This window comes from Protomyctophum parallelum (genome assembly GCF_964188405.1).
Source record: "Protomyctophum parallelum genome assembly, chromosome: 17".
NCBI classification, from domain to species: Eukaryota; Metazoa; Chordata; class Actinopteri; order Myctophiformes; family Myctophidae; genus Protomyctophum; species Protomyctophum parallelum.
Window position 1 is genome coordinate 33,646,107 of NC_139719.1, and position 16,257 is coordinate 33,662,363.

The window sequence follows — 16,257 nt, forward strand, 5'->3', positions numbered from 1 at the left end:
GCTGTCGGAAACGGCGTCTTCAATAATTCTGGTTCAAGTGCCGCGTCACAGGGTCGTCTTTTTGTAGTTTTTTGTGTTTTTTTGCCTGGCACAGGTAAAAGGGCGCCCGAAGAAACGCCTGGCTTTAAATGTGCACAGCTTGACACTTTTCTTTTTTTTTTTGCCTATAGCTGGCCTACAGGCCACCACTCCCTGGAGTTGTCTATATGGGCATATAGCCTATACTGATGACATCAGAAATGTCCATAATATGGAGATCTCTGTATCGAACTGGTGATCAGGCATATTGTTTAGATCGGTGGTTCGATGTAGGTGTGAGGGCCGCATAGCAGTGTGTAGATATGAGGGTCGAACCTCTAGTGACTAGAGTTTTTATTCAACTACTAGAGTCTTCCCTCTAGTAAGTTGAATAAAATTGCAGCACATGTTCGGTTTGGTGCAGGGCCTGAATTTGTTAGCGCAAAAGCTGACGTAAAATAATTAGCCATGACCAAGTGGCATGGTCAAAAAAAAGAAACAGACAACCAAGTCAAATTCTCATAAAAGAGACAGACAACCAAGTCAAATTCTCTCAACTCAAAAACTCAAAAAGTGTTCAAAGATGTCGCTGTGTCAATTTTGCAAATTCACTTTCATCCTTCCAAGGCAGCTTGAAGATTAGGACCTTTTAAATCCACAATGATTTTGGCGTATAGTGCTTGACTGGGAAGTGCACAGCTGCAAGAATCCAGGATATTGTACAATCCCGCTTCCCTTTCATCTTCTACAAACTGTTCACTATTTTTGTCTTGAGCCTCATAAATCACTCGATGTCCATTATTTGATAATTGTCAAGAGCAACAGTATAATTCACATTGACTGATATTCATTCATATTCAGTAAATTGATTTTTACCCATTTTTTTCTGTATGTCTGAAATGACTGGGCTTCTCCTCTGCTGATAAACCCAAATTACTCTGAGTTGACACACACACACACACACACACACACACACACACACACACACACACACACACACACACACACACACACACACACACACACACACACACACACACACACACACACACACACACACACACTATATACTTTAAGCTTGTGAATTATTGGAGGTTTGATTTATTTTTGTGGTGATGACAGACAGGGAGAGAGGGAAAAGAATGAGTGAGAAAGGGATTTAGTAGAGTTAAAGTAGCAGAGTAATGCAGGCTTCCTCTCTGGGGAATTGGCTTAAACACAGTTTCAGATGCTGCTCATACTGTAGATTTAAGTGGTGGTCTGTTCATGGGTGAAAAGAAACCATCAGCTATACCACTTGAATGGTCTCCCTAACAGGAGCCCTCGTACAAGGTTTCTTTGACTATGCATGCACCTCTTGGTACCACAGCACCTCAAAGGCCCTTAAAGCCAAAGTGATGGATCATAGACCAGCTCAGCTGTTACACAGCAGCTGGTACAAATTGGGTCGTCCATGACCATGGGTGTGGATTACATATCGTCGCTGTCCGGCAGAAATCAGCTAGCTGTTAAACACCCTTTACGTCTGTGTGTGTTTTAACAAAAATGGAACCAATGAAAAGTATTAAAAAGTGGTTTTGACAAAACCCACATAACTGACCCTCAAACTGTCTGCTAAACTCCACCCTCTCTCATGCAAGTAATTGACAATATATAAAGTCACAATACCAACTTTCATGAGGCAGTATTGCTTTATTTTAAAAATACATTTCTTGAAAAAATATATTCTTTCATTTCCTGATACATTTACATTTTGGAGTTACGTGGTTTCTGCCAGACAGCAGAGGTATGAAATATGACTTTTTTGTGTTCAAACTATTTCTCAGAATCTCAGAACTCAAATAGAAAAGGAAATTACATATATTATACTATGCACTGGTGACTGTGATCACTGGATTAATTTCCCCCCGGAATAAGGTCTTCTTAGTTCCAACCTCAGAAATTCCAGTCAAGTTTAGTCAAAGAGACAGACTGAGATGAGAAAGACTAAGATGAGAAGAGAGGGCAAGAGAGAGAGATGAAAGTGAAGAAACAGAGCAGAAGGTAAATACTACGGTAATTTACTAAGGTAAATACTTGGTGCCAGAGGGTTGATTCAGGCTCGGTGTAAAGTTAACATTCTCAGTGATGTGATTGTACCGTGGTAAATTTGTGAAGGGTTGCCAAGGACAAGTCACTTTTATGACTTGGAGTTGTCGCGTTGTCTTTGTGTCGCCTTTGCCGGCAGAATACCAATTATTCTCAGTGCCCTTTTTTGTTCAGTAGGCACTCTGGTGGTCTTTGTGCCATTACAGTAGTGTGTGAGGTCTTCATGTCTCTTTTTAAGTAGTCGTAGAATCCATTTTGCACAAATGCTAGAATTGTTTAAAGAGCCCTACCATGCCACTGTAAGCCCCACTGATGTTCTCCCTTGGTGCGCGGCTGTGTGCATCGAGTGAGTGTGCATCAAGGAGGTAGAGTGACCTTTGTGCGGTGCGTGTGATTATGGTAATCTCCACCCCCCACCCCTTAGTCCTTCTACACCGGACCCAGACTGAGGGGTCTGCTCGTTGCCAAGCAAGCTAATTCTCAAGCTCTCTTTCCCTACAACCAAACCTTAGAGACCTCTCTGGGACAAACTAAATGAAAATAGCTGATATGCTATTTTCACTGCTTCATAAAAATATATAGGGAAACAAATATATATATATATATATATAAATATATATATATATCTCCTGATTAGTTCATGGCCCCAAAATGGGTTAGGGTTGGGCCCACAGTTTGGGAACGACTGCTCTACTTAGCTCTGGTCCATAGCTGAGAAGTCCTTCTAGTGCTTTACGCTACGGATCAGAGCAACAGTATGCTCTACTGTACAGTAAGTTGACAAGTCTAATTGCTTTGCCCAGGCATTAGAGAATAGCAATTTTGTGGGAGTCCATTGTTCTGTTTGTTAAAGCTGGTACAGAGGCTATTTTCTTAGGCCCATTTATTTTCATTCATTCCACTGGTTGCATGCACGCACGCACGCACACACACACATGCACACACACACACAAACCACCCACCCTCCCTTCCTCTCTCCCCATTAGCCATCACACTGAGTGGTTTTTATAACCTTGAGCATACTGTGGGAAGTGATTTGATGCTCTTTTTGTCTCTGGAATTTGTCATCTTCATCCAAGGTCAGCTATTGCGCTTTCTTTTGTTAACAAATTTGTTGAGTTGCAGCCATGACTGAAGGCTGCGTTTTGGCTGTGACAAGAATTCACTCTGACTTGATTTGGACATATTCAATGACTACTTCTCATGCTTTTGAGATGAGAACAGTGATGCGGTATAAAACACAGACATCTAGGTGACCCGAGCATGCTCGTTTTGCGACTCCTCTCTTCCTTTCCCCTGCATTTCACACAGGTGTGCACACACATAGTGCACCTTTAATATCACTCACTCAAGCACGCCTACACACAGCACAGGTCTGACATAATTATACCAGGCCCTTGATGCTTGGCACTGTCTTGAGTGGTCGCCTCCCAACAGCTCTGTGGATGGGCCTAGCTGCGGTACACTATTGATTCCCCAGTGCTCTGGGGAAGCACAAATATTATCATATTTTCCCCCCACGTGGCAGATTTGGACGGAGCAGAGGGTCGTGATAGAATAAACCAAATCAATCTCTGAGGAAACCAAGGGCAAATAGTCTTTGTACCGGCTGTTTTAGCACACTGTGAAATTGATGCATATTATCTGTCCCTCCAGGGTACAGCGTGACACGGACGGACGGCGCCGCTGTACGTATGGTTTTTAGCTGAGTGTCTGTCATGTCGAGCGGCATTCTTACGTCTGAAGGGTGTGCTTTGACTCTGGACGCTTTTTCAGTCCGCTCGTGTTTCACTAACGATCTGTTTTGCCTGCAGCACAGATGCATTGTGCGTGTTGCTTTGATCTATGGGGCGCATGCTGACTGCTCAGAGCTCTGCCTCAGCCTGATGTTTGTGGACAGGGGATAAGTTAAAGGCACTCAGACGACTATGGTTATCAACCCCAATCCCACCCTCTGCACACACATGCAGACACACACACACGCTAGACCAGGGCAGAGAGAAATGGATGAAGAGTGTCTTAGAGCTGATTGCAAAACCTGCTGTTCCCCTTGTAGGAAATCTCAATGAGGGAGAGAATGTTTCACTTTCTGTCTCCGTCAGACCGTCAGTGCAGACGCCAAAGGGGTCCAGCTTGCAGCTGGTGTCCATCTCCATCCCAGGTGGTTCACATTTTTAATAGAGATACCCAGGACTGATGGTCCTATTATGGTACAAATGGACCTGGTCCTCTTTTCTACCAGACTGCAGAACACACAAAAGCGCATGTGACACATGGCTGGACACACACACACACACACACACACACACACACACACACACACACACACACACACACACACACACACACACACACACACACACACACACACACACACACACACACACCACGATAACCTATTCAGGATGCTCGTAATGGTTTGCATTTAAATCCAGTCACCTCTAAACTGGATACATTAGCATAACTAAACTGCCAAAGTCCTTACCCCATAGACTTCTCTGCACAACGAACAATAATGGTGCTTCAGCATGACAGTAGAACTGTAATTAATTTGTTTGTGATTTTTACATTGTGCTAAATGTGACTTGACTTTAGATGGAGAGCCTGCAAATGTATTTCTCACAGGCTAGGTTTTGCCACTTCTTCAACTCTTCTTGCAGCAAATGTATCTGGGGGGTGTCCGTTTTGGTTCGATAAAGGTCCTGAAAGACCACAGAGCAGGTCCTCCCAATGTGGGTAATGGCTAAACATCGGACGTACAACCATGTCGTATGACAGGATAAATGAGGCTTAAAAAACTAATTTATCCTGGGAAAAAAAAGAGAAAATGTTTTCATGCTGTCCTCTGTGTAAAACCTTCTTCCCTCAGACTCCATCTATTTCTTTCTTCCTCAGTCTCAGCTTATTTTCAAAATCTCAACACTCTCTCTTTCAGCCATGCCAACACCCCATACCCTTTCTCTTTCCGTCACACTCTTTCCATCACTCTGTCCCTCTCTTCTTATTTGTACTTGGCAAATAAATCTGATCAGGCATTTCCTCAGTTTATTAGCCAGTAGAGGCAGCCTCTGTGAGTGGACGAGTGCTGACTCCAGCACATCTGAACGCCAGGGCCTGAAGATTAAATGCCTGGGGGCTCTAGATCAGTCTGAGGCGAGTGTGTACAAATAGAGCAACCTGAACGTAGAATGAAACAAAAAACAGTATTGGTAAGGCAAGTCGAAATATCCGTCACTGACATAGCCCCAGAAAGGAGAATTCGTAAGCCACTGATTTGCTTTTCATGACCTAAAACCTATAGTACCAGCATTTCCATTATTTTTCCATTTTTAACAGTTTCAAAGTGAAATGAAGTCGCTATTGAACAGAAGAGCCCGAAAGCAAGCTCAAGTCCTTTTGTTGTTGTGAAACATGACAAAATAAGTTGGCATATAGAGTAGTGTTTAATTAACTTAATATATAGGCACAAATAGCTTAGTAAGGCTCCAAAAACAAGTAATGGTCAAACCTGGAGGTTAATTTAACTAAAAAGAGCATTGAGGGTTTTTAGCGTGACTTTTTTGTGGATCGGTTCAGAGGAAAACTACTTTGTGGGATGCTGCGATTGTGTAGAAGCGGCTCTGCGTGGTCCTAACTGAAAACGTGCCATCTGCCTCATAACGTCCACCAACGGACTAACGCTATCAAACCCCAGAAGGAAATAAAACACTGTGTTAAATGCCAGATTTCCTTACACTAACTACTGCCTGAATCACGTGAATAAATCACTGCTCATTGTCCTTGCAGTGTCCCTTCTGCATTCTCCTATTGACTGTACAATCAAGAAATGCAGCTCGATGCATGTTAATGTTCCTGGGCCTATCCAGTAAGCTCCTGCAGCCGTCGTCTTTGGCGCTTTAAGATTGCAGTAGGTGGCAAGTGGTTCTGGGTGTGTCATGTTTCATTTCAGATGTTTTCTCAAGATTGCATCACCTGTCCCATCTGCTGTTGTGACATGGGCACATCATTCTCATTCCTCTGGAAGTTTATTCTTGCAAGATTGCTGGACTAAGTGTGATGAAACACAGTAGATAGCAGATACTAGTGGAACAAAATGAATCATGGACAATATATCACATTTTTATTCGTTTTTGGCCAGGATTTGACTGTGTTGAATATTCACTTTAGTTCCATTTACAACATCGCTTCTAGATTAGAATAGTTGAGATGTTGATGTAAAATGAATACACTTGATATATGATATTGATACTTGAATAAGTATCAAGATGACGTTTTACTGAAACTTTGACAAGATCATCTATCAAGTACAGAATTATTCATATAGCACTCAAAACATGTAGACATCAGATTAGTTGCTCCTTGAACAATGGCCAGTGATATTTGAGCAGAGGAATGATTTGTCATATTTAGTTTTCCTTTTTTCCCCTGTGGCATTTCCTCTGCTCTGCTGAAACTGCTGCTTGCGGCCACATGAGTGCTGGCTACAGACAAACTCTCAAGCATATTGTCCTGGGATCCCCTTACTTTACTGTATCTACCGGCAGCTGAAAAGTGCAAAGTTGCTTGGGGGTTGCCCCTGGAAGTGCAGTTGTCGTGCTGGGCATGCATTTGATAGACAGACAGAATCCACTGTGGTAACATAATGAACAAGAACTGCACTCTGTCGAGTGCCTACTTGCTTGTTGCACACAAGTAGGCCATAAAAAAAACCTCACCTTCTAATATAAACACAAACCCCATTCTGCCAGCTGCCTCGCTAGCCTAGTGGACTAATACGCCAACTTGTAATACATGCTTTGCTCGTTCGCGCCCCACTGCCGCCACTGTTTTTACAACATCTGACTTTTTATTAGTTTTTGGATTAAGGTTGGTGAGGGGTGCATTAAAAAGACTGGATTAAGGTTGGTGAGGGATGCGTTGCTCCCCTGCTTGCGGTTATGTTTAGGTTAGAGTTAGAGATAGGGTTAGTACTAGTCATAGAGTACTAGTAGGCATAAACACTTGTGTGCGGTCCAAAACACAGCCCAGCGCTTCCTACTCCACTGACAACCAATCACAGCGCTCCAGAATTCATCGAAATCCACAGCCATCCTAGGGAAAAAAAACTCGCGTAGTGTAGACCGCTATGAACTTTCAAATCTCAGCCTCTCTGTGAAAGAACGTTTGCAATATTGAATTATTAGGTTTAGCTATTTGCTACGTACCTTGCTTTTGGATGAAAAAAAGTCGTATTTTGAAGTATGGTAATGTTTACTTATGCCTGTTATGGCAGTGGTGTCAGATTACATACATATATACATAGGGGCATTACCTTTAGTCCACCCGACACATGTCATCGTTAAGTCACCATCGATAATCAATTATACCCTGGCATTGGTACATATATTCATCACGTCATATGCTCATGTCTAGGTTACTCGGGTGGTTTGATGCGTATGTCCCTTGAATCCACCCGACACTGAAACATATCATCATTACGTCACCATCGTAAACCAATTATACCCCGGCATTGGTACATATCTGGGACATACGCTTCGTAGCATGACGGAAAACATACCTGCACAGTCTGCTTCCGTATGTCCCGTGCCAGCATATGACGTCATATCATTATCATCATAATTTGCTGCTAAGGGACATTGGTACATATCTTCATCATGTCATGGGACATACGCTTCGTAGCATGACGGAAAACATACCTGCACGGTCTGCTTCGTGCCAGCATATGACGTCATATCATATGCTGCTAATGGACATACGCATCGTAGCACCTGACATTACTTGCACGCTCTTCTTGCGCAAGTAATTATAGGAGATGGGACCATTGGGTGAGCTGTTGAGCCATAATTTATAATGATACGTGTACACAAAGGGATTTCGGCGACATTGGTGACGACTCCAGAATTTGAATGATAGCGGCAAGCGTGCTAGCTCCTTGCATAAATAAATGAATGGTAAAACCTCACGTCTCCGCTCCTGCTGAGCGAGATGTCCCTCAAATCCCCCACAGAAGCAGGCGAGCACAGATGGCAGGTTTTGTTTAATATTCAAAATATATTCTGCACAGCATTCACCAAAGCAGAGCATGGCAGGAGAATCTGAGCGGTTTGAGTCCTTCCCTTGGAACACTTCTCTTGGCTTTGATATTGTCCCTCACTTACAAATATGGGTCAGTGCTTACTTGGTTTGCACGCCTTGTCATGCACCGAAATGAGCCGATCTACAAGCTTGTGTGTGTCACTGATGTGCAACTAAGTATGAATAAGACTCAAGGCAGCTTTCCATTGTGCTATTGTGATTATTTGGCACTCACCTACAACTCCATGTTTTGTTTTGTTTTCATGGCATTTAATTACTAATGAACCTATTTCTTGTTGGGCTTTATCTTTAGAAGTTCAGAGATGTACCCGAGTTGCTTCCATGACTACCCCAGACTGTCTGAGACTGTCAGACTCACGTATTGTGGTAAAGGACATAGGAAGGAGGAAGGAGGACATCTGTATCTCCACATGCTGCATTGAAGTAATAATTTAATTGCAAAATGCCCTACGTTTGTGAAGATCCGGAGGAGAATAAAAGACAACTACAGTTGTTCTAATTCAGTTTATCCAATGCTTTGAAGAGATCAGAGAGCACATATGCCGCACTCTGTAATTGCAATTTCTCTGAAACTGGTAAAAAGAAAAAAGAAGGGCCACTTCCTTTACAAATCGTGAGATGCGGAATCTACTTCATCAACCTTCAGAGATGCCCCATAAATCCACGTGAAGTGTCACACGATGGGAGATGAATGACTCGGGAGCACATTGAGCTCTGAACTGAACTCTGATTATCTGTCATGTCGTGATCATCATCACCACCACCACCACCACCACAAACAGGCTGACGAGGCACGTTTTAAGAGAAGCGCTGTATATTTTCTATGTACCCCCTCCAACACACAAAAACACGCACACAGGCACCAAATATAATATTAATGTTACAACATGCATTATAGATCTGAGATCACAACTTCGACAACCCCCCACAGCGATTAAACGGAGGCTGTTTTGTTTTTATCAGTCCACCCTGCTTCCCTTATCAGTTCATTTGCATAATTAACAGTGGCTGACGCTGTGTCATGAGCAACTGCTGCCGCGGTCGTTCTAAACTCGAAATAATGTCCCACTTATTACGAGCGAGTGTCACTTTAAAGCCTCACTCGCGCTGTGCACCATCGGCACGTTGTGAGTGAGGGGTGCAGTCGACTGCATTCGGGGTGTTTGTCTTTAGCAGCACACAGGCTAACTGCACTACAAGATACTGGACAAAAACCTCCCTGTCCCCTGGCTGTATGTTCACTATGTGTTATCTCTTAGCTTTGACACAACCTGAACTTCCAACACTGCACTGCACTCAACCTACAATTACATTAACAAAAAAAAGAAGAAAAAATAAAATGGCTTCTTGCCATGCCATACATATCCCTGATTAGACTTTTCTCATGAATACCAGAAGAGGCGTTCCCTTGTGAACAGGAAAAGCTCAAATTAAACTCAAGTGAGGAGGTGGGAGGGGAGTTGAGTACCGGGGTGGTCTTTGCTGCAATTCCCTTTTTGTCCACAGGCACATACAGTATGTCCTCTCTCTATTTCTTTCTTTTCTCTTCTGAAGAATCCTGAAGTAAAATATAATTTATTCCATCTTGCTGTTATTCTAATGAGTTTGTTGGACTGTTTATACAAGAATAAGCCCACTGAGTTTATTAAAGAGGACATTGTCAAGCAGCGGGGAGTAGAACGTGTGTGCTTTTTGTGAATCAGAACGTGTGTGCCTGCCTGCGTGTGTGCGTGCGTGTGCATGTGTGTGTGTGTGTGTGTGTTGTTGTTGTCTGCCCTCTGCAGGTTTGTGTATACACACATGTGGTGGTGTATATACATTCGTCATTCGTGTTTGTGTTGTAGATGTAAAAAGAGGTTATGTGAAGGTCAGCTGATGCAGCAGTAGTGGTGTTCAGACAGACGGGGTGTTTTCACACAGCTTTCCGGGAATGTTGGAGGAAGGTGACTTGAACTGCTTTGTGATGGCTAATCTAACCATATCCTCTCTCTCCCCCCTCTCCCTCTCTCTGTCTCTCTCTCTCTTTCTTCCCCGCTGTGCTCCACTCTCTAAACATTATCTCTCTCCCTTCACTCTCACTGGCTCCCTCCCTCTGCTCTCCTTTCCCCTGCATTGCACGCCCTCCCTCCTCATCTTGGAAATATACATTCACACCTTCTCTCTGTCTGTCCTGTCTGTCTTGTATACTATCTCTATATACTCTCTCTCTCTCTCTCTCTCTCTCTCTCTGCAGGTTCATTGACAGTGTCCATCACAGACATGCGTGCTCCGGTGGTGGGGGGCTCAGGGGGGGTCTACGCTCTGTGCTCGGCGCATCTGGCCAACGTTGTCATGGTAACTGCCATCATCACCACCTTCCATTGTTAATGTCTGATAACGGTATCAATGGGGGGTTGAAATGTCACTGCTGCCCGCTTGGAGGGAGGGAAGGAGGGGGGGTGGGGAGAGAGAGAGATAGCTTCTCTGCACCATCACAGCTGGACAAATTCACCTATATTTTGGGGTTTTGGATAATTAATTTTTTTACCTTTTTGTTTTCATGCCTATAAGTGGTTAAAGCTTTAAACACTTAAACCCCATTCAACCCTCCTTTATTCCCTCTACACCAAATCTCTTTGCCAAAAATATGACAATATCTTGTAGATCTGCTATTTTCTCCCCGGAATAGGCACACCTGGAAGCACTCTGACAAGTTCATATGAATGCAATGAGATAAGGACTTTTAATAGTTCTCTAACAAGCATCGTTTTGGGGGGAGTAGCACCATGTCATATATCTAGGGGCCACGTGACCTCGTTTTATCAACCAAATGGAGGGGGAAGTGACCCTGATGAGGAGCATGCGAGGAGGACTTAAATCCAATATTTTATATTGCTATGCCATTTAATTTACACGGTGGTCTTGTAATCCTTATTGATCAACCTCCTTTAAGGCAGCACTTAATTCTTCAGTGGAGTCTCTTTCTTAATTATTTATGGATGTGTCCAATTGTTTTCACCTTGAACATTAACGTATACAACCATTCCCTTGGTGTAACTATATCTACACACATATGTCATTACTGTCGGGTGTAAACCGTGTATGTCCTAAACCCACACTTTTCAGGAAATGGGGAAAGAATAACATGTTCCAATCAATCCAGTGTTATTATTTTGTTCATACTTTTCATTGGTTCAATATTTATAAACACGAGCAGATCATGGCAGATCTACAAGTTCACAATGTGTCACGACTTGCGCTTCAGTGCATAGTGAGCTTGTAAAAAAGAAGTTGAGATATGGATACAAGATTTCTCCCCAACAGCAACAATATACACACACACACACACACACACACACACACACACACACACACACACACACACACACACACACACACACACACACACACACACACACACACACACAGGCTTGTGTTAAATGTCCTTAGTATATTCTGTCAAGGTCTCGAGGCAGCATACGATCTCATTAATCACTTCAGCCTAGACCGTCACTAAAGGCTATAGGAAAGTGACAACAGAAATAGGAAATCAAAGCGCAAAAGCAAGAGTTTCTAACTTTGGTCTACGTGGCTTTGTGCTGATAGCAACCAATTGCAGACAGTTTGTTTGGTCTAGTGTGCTTGATGACTGGTTCTGTCTACTAGTAGGAGCCCTCAAGGAATGTCTTGGCTCAGCTCAGTTTAAGGTTGTACAGTACGACGGGAAACATATTTCTATATACAGTTACCGCAGCCTAAGCCTCACCAATAGTGAGTTGAAAAGAGATAGTCAAGCTCAGTTTAGTTTTTGAGGCCAACTGTTTGCATGAGTCCCCTTTGAATTAAATCTGCCTTGATGAGCATTGCAGGGTTTTTCTCTTTTGTGTAGCTTCTTTTCTTAATTCAATGCGTCAATTTGTCCAAACCAATCATCCAAATGTAATTTTCTATACCGAAAACAGCTGGGCTGACAATTTGATTGAGAGTGCAAGGCAAAATGTTTTCCTGTCAGTCGGCGAAAGAATGCTGCTGTGCGTCTCAGCAATTCTTGACTTCATCATCACCATTATGATAACAATTTATACCATTGAAAACTGACTGTCCTTTATAAAGATTGCATGAGAGTGTATGTCAAAGAAAATTGCCTTTCAGCAGAAAAGAGCATGGCACCTGGCTGAGTTAAGATAAAGATTACAGAAACCTTTATTGATCCCCGGGGGACATTCGGGTTTCATTGCAGCAAAAGAAGTAAGACTGAAAAACAGGTAAGGGTCAAGAGCCAATGAAAAATTAAATAAACCTGCCCAGATCTCCGCCTGGGCAGGTTGCCTTTAACCTGACGCTGCCAGATCCAAGAAGCTTGCTACACAAATTTGTTTCACAGCTTATTGGGATCTGGGATCGCGGAAGCAAATTCGATGACGGGGCTGTTCCTTTTTTTCAAGATACTTGGTAGATGATTGGATGGGACCGTCTGTCTATCACCGTGTGGGCGTGCAAACACAACCAATCATATTGACGTGTCTATATAGCTTCACATCCGGTTTCGCACATATCCCGCCCTTAGCTCACGCTGATTGGTTCGGTACGGAACGGATTTTTGTCAGCTCAACTCCCTGAGAGATCCCAGATGAGTGCTGTGTTGGGGAACATGGTTACCCAATACCGCCCTCATCTGGCAGCGTCAGGTTAGGTTGCCTTCCCTGGCCCAGCAAACTTTGGTCATAGCTACTTGGAATAGGATCTGGGATCTGGAAAAGTCTAACTCATACTTCTTGATCACATGACCCCAGAGATAATGTGTACCGATTTGTGTGATCACATGTGATCTATAGGAGTAGTAGCCAAAAGTGGCGCTATAACAGACCAATGTGATAATGTGGGGCAGAGAGCTTCTGCTCTGGCATCCAGGGAGTGTGCGTGCAGAGTTTCACGTTGATCAGGCCGACATTGCCAGAGATGAACTGTACACAGACTGGTCTGGTGGAGACAAATATAGTATCACCAATGAATGAATGGATTTACGGTATATGTACAGACAATCAACAATTAATATTAGAATGTAGTACAGTATAATCACCAATGAATAATAAATTCATGAATCTACGCTATGTACAGACAATCAACAGTGAATCTGTTCAGTGTCAACAGACTTTAGTGAGAATCTGAACCGTCTGTTAATCAACCATGTATAACGGTAACGGTGTCAACACACCTTCAAAAGGGATCTGTCGAGGTTCTGTAGTGTTCGTTCTCTGTGTTTCTCTGTGTAGAGTCGAAACCAGAGTCAGTAATCCCATAGAATATTACACACAGTGCAGGTTTTAAGCTCTCACATGGGGGTCAAGCCTGGTTGTCCACATCACCACACACACACACGCACACAATTATTATTGGGATTTTATTAGCACTGCCAATCCACAGTCATATTAAACATCGGGGCATAGCAGTGTTGTTAGGACTCCATTTTATTGACTTATCCTGGCCGTCTTTAATCTTGCATGGCAGTCGCCTTTGCTTCCCTTTCAGTGTAAGGAGAGGGGAAGAAATCTCTCACACACCCCAGGGCTAGGAACTTAAGGAGGGATGTGATTGGTTTCTGATTTTTCATCCCCATGCAGGAACAAATGTATTTCAGTCAGACAACTCACGAATAGATTAACCAATATTTATTGCAGAATGAGTGTGCATATGATATTTGACTTGGCGTTCGGCTCTGCTGGATTTCTCCCTGCTCGCCACGATTAAGCAACAACAGAAAACATAAGAGCAGGGAGATAGATATACAATAACCCCCCCATGGGGAGCATAAATAGCAGAGCCCACCGGTGGTGCTGGGGTGGTGGTGGGAGAAAACATCACAATCACATACAACCGGGAACCATGAGCAGAGGAAGGCAGGAAGAGCATGGAGTCTAGTGAGCTTAAGTAGCCTGCCCAATTGGTCAGCTGACTGCCGCATCGACGAATGAGTGAGACTTGCACACACTACACCCACATAGTAATGCAGCATGTTAACCCCTTGAGTATAGAATGAGCCTTTGAGCATGGCAAGAACCCCCCTTGAGGTTGACTGACTGAACTGACTCCGCGTGCTGCGTTTGATTATTCTAAAGGCAAGATGCCATTGTTTTTTTCTTTATCCCAGGAGAATCACAGGGGCTTTTTATTGTCCTGTTCTCACCCCTCTGTTAAACTATCTTAGCCCCCTGATTAATAGAATGCCACTGGAATGGAACCAGTAAGTGGAGAGCAGCCAGGTGTAAAATAATGTCTCATATACAGTAGGTGCCCATATGAATATGGATCGTCTCTCTACAGTCTAAATATGCTATTATTTTTACGTGATTGCTTGTTCATGTGACTTGGACATTGTCTTTGCTCATTTCAGAACTGGGCTGGGATGCGCTGTCCATACAAGCTCCTCCGCATGATCCTGGCATTGGTCTGCAGTAAGTTACATTCTTATTTACATTTTCATTCCTAGCTAAACATTTAAAAAGAAAGCACTACACATGTTGTTCACAGTCTAAGAGGCAATTGCCATGAATCCTACAAGTGGGACTTATATTATAGGATCCAATAAGTGCAGGCTACATCACTTACTGTAATAATATTTAATGACTTAGAGTGAGTAGTTTTTAAAGGACTCCAGTCATACTGCATGACTGTCTGTGTACAGCACATGAGAGCCAATCCAATATGATGTTCGTTAGCGAGCAATATGTTCCCTCCATCTGTCCGTTATCTCACTCCCGTTTTCAAATACAATTCTCTTAGTTGTGAATTGCACTCTAACAGACTGCTTTTGTGGACTGCTGCATTTAGACGGCTATGTTCAACTACTCTAAGTATTCAGCCTCTCTCACTATAGTGGTCAAATAGTATTACTTTTGATGGTAATTTCTCTGCATTCATTTGGGGGTTACTTTTTAATCCTCCCGGGACCCATCTTTGGCTATGATTCAAATGTGGAATAACCTTACAGGATGTAGCTCAGCTTTAACCATCATTATATGCTCATCTCCCTGCTGGCTGATAGCACAATATAAACCCCACTCTAATCCTTCTCTCGCCTGAGTATCATGACTGCCAGGCTGAACTCAGACTCTCACCTTGCTGATTCTGTTGCCGTATCATTGACCATATTTACACAGAGGCTATTGTGGTCTTACTTCATACCCGGGGAGTTTTGGGTACCCCATCCACCGAATATGAAGAACAAAATGGCCACCATGTGAATATGGACTATTGTTTTCTGTCATTCACAGTGAGTTCGGAAGTTGGCCGGGCGGTGTGGCTGCGCTTCTCGCCTCCGCTGCCCTCCTCGGGGCCTCAGCCCAGCTTCATGGCTCACCTGTCGGGGGCAGTGGTGGGTATAAGCATGGGGCTGCTCATCCTGCGGAGCTACGAGGAGAGCCTGCAGAAGCAGTGTTCCTGGTGGGTCATCGTCTTCTCCTTCATCACTTTCCTTCTCTTTGCAATCTTCTGGAACATCTTTGCCTACGAGCTGCTGGGTGTGCAGATTCCTCCTCCCCCCTGATGAAGGCCCTCCCCCGGGCCCCAGGCCCAAACCCTGCTTTGTGCATCCACGTTTTTCTGCACTGGCTACCGTAAACCACCCCCCCCCCCCCCCCTGCCCCCTCCTTTCAAATTCGAACCAACCGATATGAATTCATTCGATATACTGAAGCCAACCAAGAATAATATTATAAATATTTTCTACAGATACTTTGCAAATCAAAGAAATACTTCTCTTTTATTAAAGAGGGATTACAGTAGCAAGAAGTACAGGTGACAGTTCCTCATATCCACTTTGAGGAACATCTCTCTTTTTATATGTTGAAATCCCATCCACCTTATTGCTCTAACCTTTCACAGAGCAATTTGCTGTTGAACTCTTTTATTCTGAGGGATTCCATTATAGACAAGTGCATCCTGCTTACCATTTAAAGACCCTGTGAATGGAAATCTCAAACTCAATTCATGCAGGCCTCTGACCAAAAATAAAAGAATGGTTGCAAGTTATATGCAAAGGTGCTAGACAAATATTCAACAGCAGCAATTTATGAAACT

General features: G+C 43.3%; 1 protein-coding gene across 2 annotated transcripts in view; it reads left to right on the top strand.

Annotated features, from left to right (window-relative positions):
* Nucleotides 1-15,840, top strand: part of rhbdl1 (rhomboid, veinlet-like 1) — a 65,195-nt gene extending 49,355 nt beyond the window's left edge. For both annotated transcript variants that reach the window (XM_083787260.1, XM_083787261.1), the window contains 3 exons: nucleotides 10,436-10,536; nucleotides 14,573-14,633; nucleotides 15,453-15,840. In XM_083787260.1, the coding sequence (XP_083643386.1) occupies nucleotides 10,436-10,536; nucleotides 14,573-14,633; nucleotides 15,453-15,724 (434 nt within the window). In that variant the 3' untranslated portion in view covers nucleotides 15,725-15,840. The remainder of the gene's footprint in view (nucleotides 1-10,435; nucleotides 10,537-14,572; nucleotides 14,634-15,452) is intronic.
* Nucleotides 15,841-16,257: the final 417 nt, after the last annotated feature.